The following is a 3,198-nucleotide window of genomic DNA, read 5'->3' as shown; positions in this document are numbered from 1 at the left end:
CCCGGCACCAGCGTGTGATGTGTGTTTCTCTGTCTGACAGAGCTGCTGCTGAATGCTGAGGAGCTGAAGGCTCTGTATGAGTTTGAGGAGCAGTGTGTGGAGGAGTATTTCAGAGAGAAGGAGGACGAGGAGCAGTCATCTAGCAACGAACGCATCAGGGTCACATCTGAGAGGTCTGAGACCGGACAGCTATGGTCTTCCCTCTTTGGGGGGGGGGGGGGACTACTTACATTTAAGTTAGCCTTGTAGAACCGTCTCAGTATTCACTACAGTTATTCATAGTTAGCAGTAAATCCCCCACAATACATTTGGTGTAATCGGCAGGGTGAGTTAAACAAATCCAATGAAAGAGTTCTGGCATTGTTGACTCTCTCTCTCTCCTCTCAGGGTGGAGAACATGGCGATGCGTCTGGAGGAGGTGAACGAGAGGGAGCACTCCATGAAGGCTTCCCTGCAGACGGTGGACCTTCGGCTGGGTCAGCTGGAGGAGATCTCTGGACGTATGATGAATGCCCTGGAGAAGCTGGCCGGGGTGGACCACAACGACCTGGTCAGGACCCACTCTGGGGTCTCCTCAGTCTGCGACCCGTCCTCGCTGCTCCGCCACAGCTCCATCAACAGGTTAAATAACTTCTTTAATGACTCCAGATGAGAAAGACTGAATGGTCGGCTCATTCATGTACAGTACAGTAGTCTAGTGTTTATGGACGATGTGAGGATGATATGTACTGATTATATATCTGTCTGTGTGTCTGTGTGTCTGTCCATCAGCTCTGACGGCTACAGTCTATACCGGTACCACCTGGAGATGGGAGATGACACCCGCTCCGAGGCTGGGGACATCAAGAGCCCTGAGAGGAAAGGGAGCCAGAGGAAAGGGAGCATGAGGAAGATGGTCGAGAGGAAAGGGAGTATGAGAGAAACTCCGACCCTCACCACAGCCTCTGTGAAGGAGTATGGGGCCACGTTAGACGTGGTGGGGCCCAGAGAGAGGAATCATTCCAGCTCCAGTGTCTCTGTCTGCGAAGGTGCGAAGGAAACCCCAGCCCAGAGGCCTGAGGCTCCTACAGAGCCTTCTCCACAGCCCAGCCCTGCAGCCTCGATGGACGCAGCCCTGGAGAAGGCAGGAGTGACCATGGAGAAGATCAAGCTAGAAGCAGCCATCTCATACCCTCTGGAGAGGGGCAGGTCCCTGCAGTACCAGACACCAGAGACCCACAGTGACTGTCTCACCTCCAGGCCCAGATCCAGGAGCACTATGGTGTACAACCCAGCCGATGGGGGAGATGAGGGGGCTACCTGGGCCACAGACGTCAACAACCCCCTCACAGGGGAGCAGGAAACGGTTACCTCCAGATCTCCAACCATGGGTCACTGGGCAGCGCGCTTCGAGTACAAAGTCCACCCCTGCCCGTTCGGCCACATGCCCAAAGTCTCCATGGAGAAGCTAGTCCCCACCACCACCCATACAAAGGACGAGGCAGAGGTCAAAGAGACAACGGCAGACAGGGAACCACAGGAGCCAGGGAAGAGCCAGCCAGAGAGCAACCAAGATGGAGGTGAGGAGAAGCAGGAAGCGGAGGCTAAAGATACTAGTGAAGGCCTTCTGCTTGTGGCAGAGGACAGGATGTATCCATCACTGAGGTCTAAGAGCCTGAACACCAACCCCAGGAAAGTGAAGGCCGGAGGGGACTGGGCGCAGAGAACCAAGTCAGCCAGTAGTGTTAAAGACCTAACAGCTATGTTTGGAGGGACTGGGGAGACAGAGACAGAGGTAGAGACTGACAGACAGTGTTAAAGACCTAACAGCTATGTTAGGAAGGACTGGGGAGACAGAGGTAGAGACTGACAGACAGTGTTAAAGACCTAACAGCTATGTTTGGAGGGGCTGGGGAGACAGAGACAGAGGTAGAGACTGACAGACAGTGTTAAAGACCTAACAGCTATGTTAGGAGGGACTGGGGAGACAGAGGTAGAGACTGACAGACAGTGTTAAAGACCTAACAGCTATGTTAGGAAGGACTGGGGAGACAGAGGTAGAGACTGACAGACAGTGTTAAAGACCTAACAGCTATGTTTGGAGGGACTGGGGAGACAGAGACAGAGGTAGAGACTGACAGACAGTGTTAAAGACCTAACAGCTATGTTTGGAGGGGCTGGGGAGACAGAGACAGAGGTAGAGACTGACAGACAGTGTTAAAGACCTAACAGCTATGTTAGGAGGGACTGGGGAGACAGAGACAGAGGTAGAGACTGACAGACAGTGTTAAAGACCTAACAGCTATGTTAGGAAGGACTGGGGAGACAGAGGTAGAGACTGACAGACAGTGTTAAAGACCTAACAGCTATGTTAGGAGGGGCTGGGGAGACAGAGACAGAGGTAGAGACTGACAGACAGTGTTAAAGACCTAACAGCTATGTTAGGAGGGACTGGGGAGACAGAGACAGAGGTAGAGACTGACAGACAGTGTTAAAGACCTAACAGCTATGTTAGGAAGGACTGGGGAGACAGAGGTAGAGACTGACAGACAGTGTTAAAGACCTAACAGCTATGTTAGGAGGGGCTGGGGAGACAGAGACAGAGGTAGAGACTGACAGACAGTGTTAAAGACCTAACAGCTATGTTAGGAGGGACTGGGGAGACAGAGACAGAGGTAGAGACTGACAGACAGTGTTAAAGACCTAACAGCTATGTTAGGAGGGACTGGGGAGACAGAGACAGAGGTAGAGACTGACAGACAGTGTTAAAGACCTAACAGCTATGTTAGGAAGGACTGGGGAGACAGAGACAGAGGTAGAGACTGACAGACAGTGTTAAAGACCTAACAGCTATGTTTGGAGGGACTGGGGAGACAGAGACAGAGGTAGAGACTGACAGACAGTGTTAAAGACCTAACAGCTATGTTAGGAAGGACTGGGGAGACAGAGACAGAGGTAGAGACTGACAGACAGTATTAAAGACCTAACAGCTATGTTAGGAGGGCCTGGGGAGACAGAGGTAGAGACTGACAGACAGTGTTAAAGACCTAACAGCTATGTTAGGAAGGACTGGGGAGACAGAGGTAGAGACTGACAGACAGTGTTAAAGACCTAACAGCTATGTTAGGAAGGACTGGGGAGACAGAGACAGAGGTAGAGACTGACAGACAGTGTTAAAGACCTAACAGCTATGTTAGGAGGGACTGGGGAGACAGAGAC

At 51.9% G+C, this 3,198-nt stretch overlaps 1 protein-coding gene across 1 annotated transcript in view; it reads left to right on the top strand.

Moving 5' to 3' along the window:
* The window catches only part of LOC106587999 (transient receptor potential cation channel subfamily M member 1), a 43,495-nt gene extending 40,556 nt beyond the window's left edge, over window positions 1-2,939 (top strand). Inside the window, exons 24-26 of the mRNA XM_045708531.2 lie at window positions 41-173; window positions 388-621; window positions 772-2,939. Coding sequence (XP_045564487.2) covers window positions 41-173; window positions 388-621; window positions 772-1,798 — 1,394 coding nt within the window. The 3' untranslated portion in view covers window positions 1,799-2,939. The remainder of the gene's footprint in view (window positions 1-40; window positions 174-387; window positions 622-771) is intronic.
* Window positions 2,940-3,198: the final 259 nt, after the last annotated feature.

The sequence above is a fragment of the Salmo salar genome, chromosome 26 (genome assembly GCF_965601325.2).
Source record: "Salmo salar chromosome 26, fSalSal1, whole genome shotgun sequence".
Taxonomy (NCBI): domain Eukaryota; kingdom Metazoa; phylum Chordata; class Actinopteri; order Salmoniformes; family Salmonidae; genus Salmo; species Salmo salar.
This window is presented reverse-complemented; position numbering and strand designations above follow the sequence as displayed.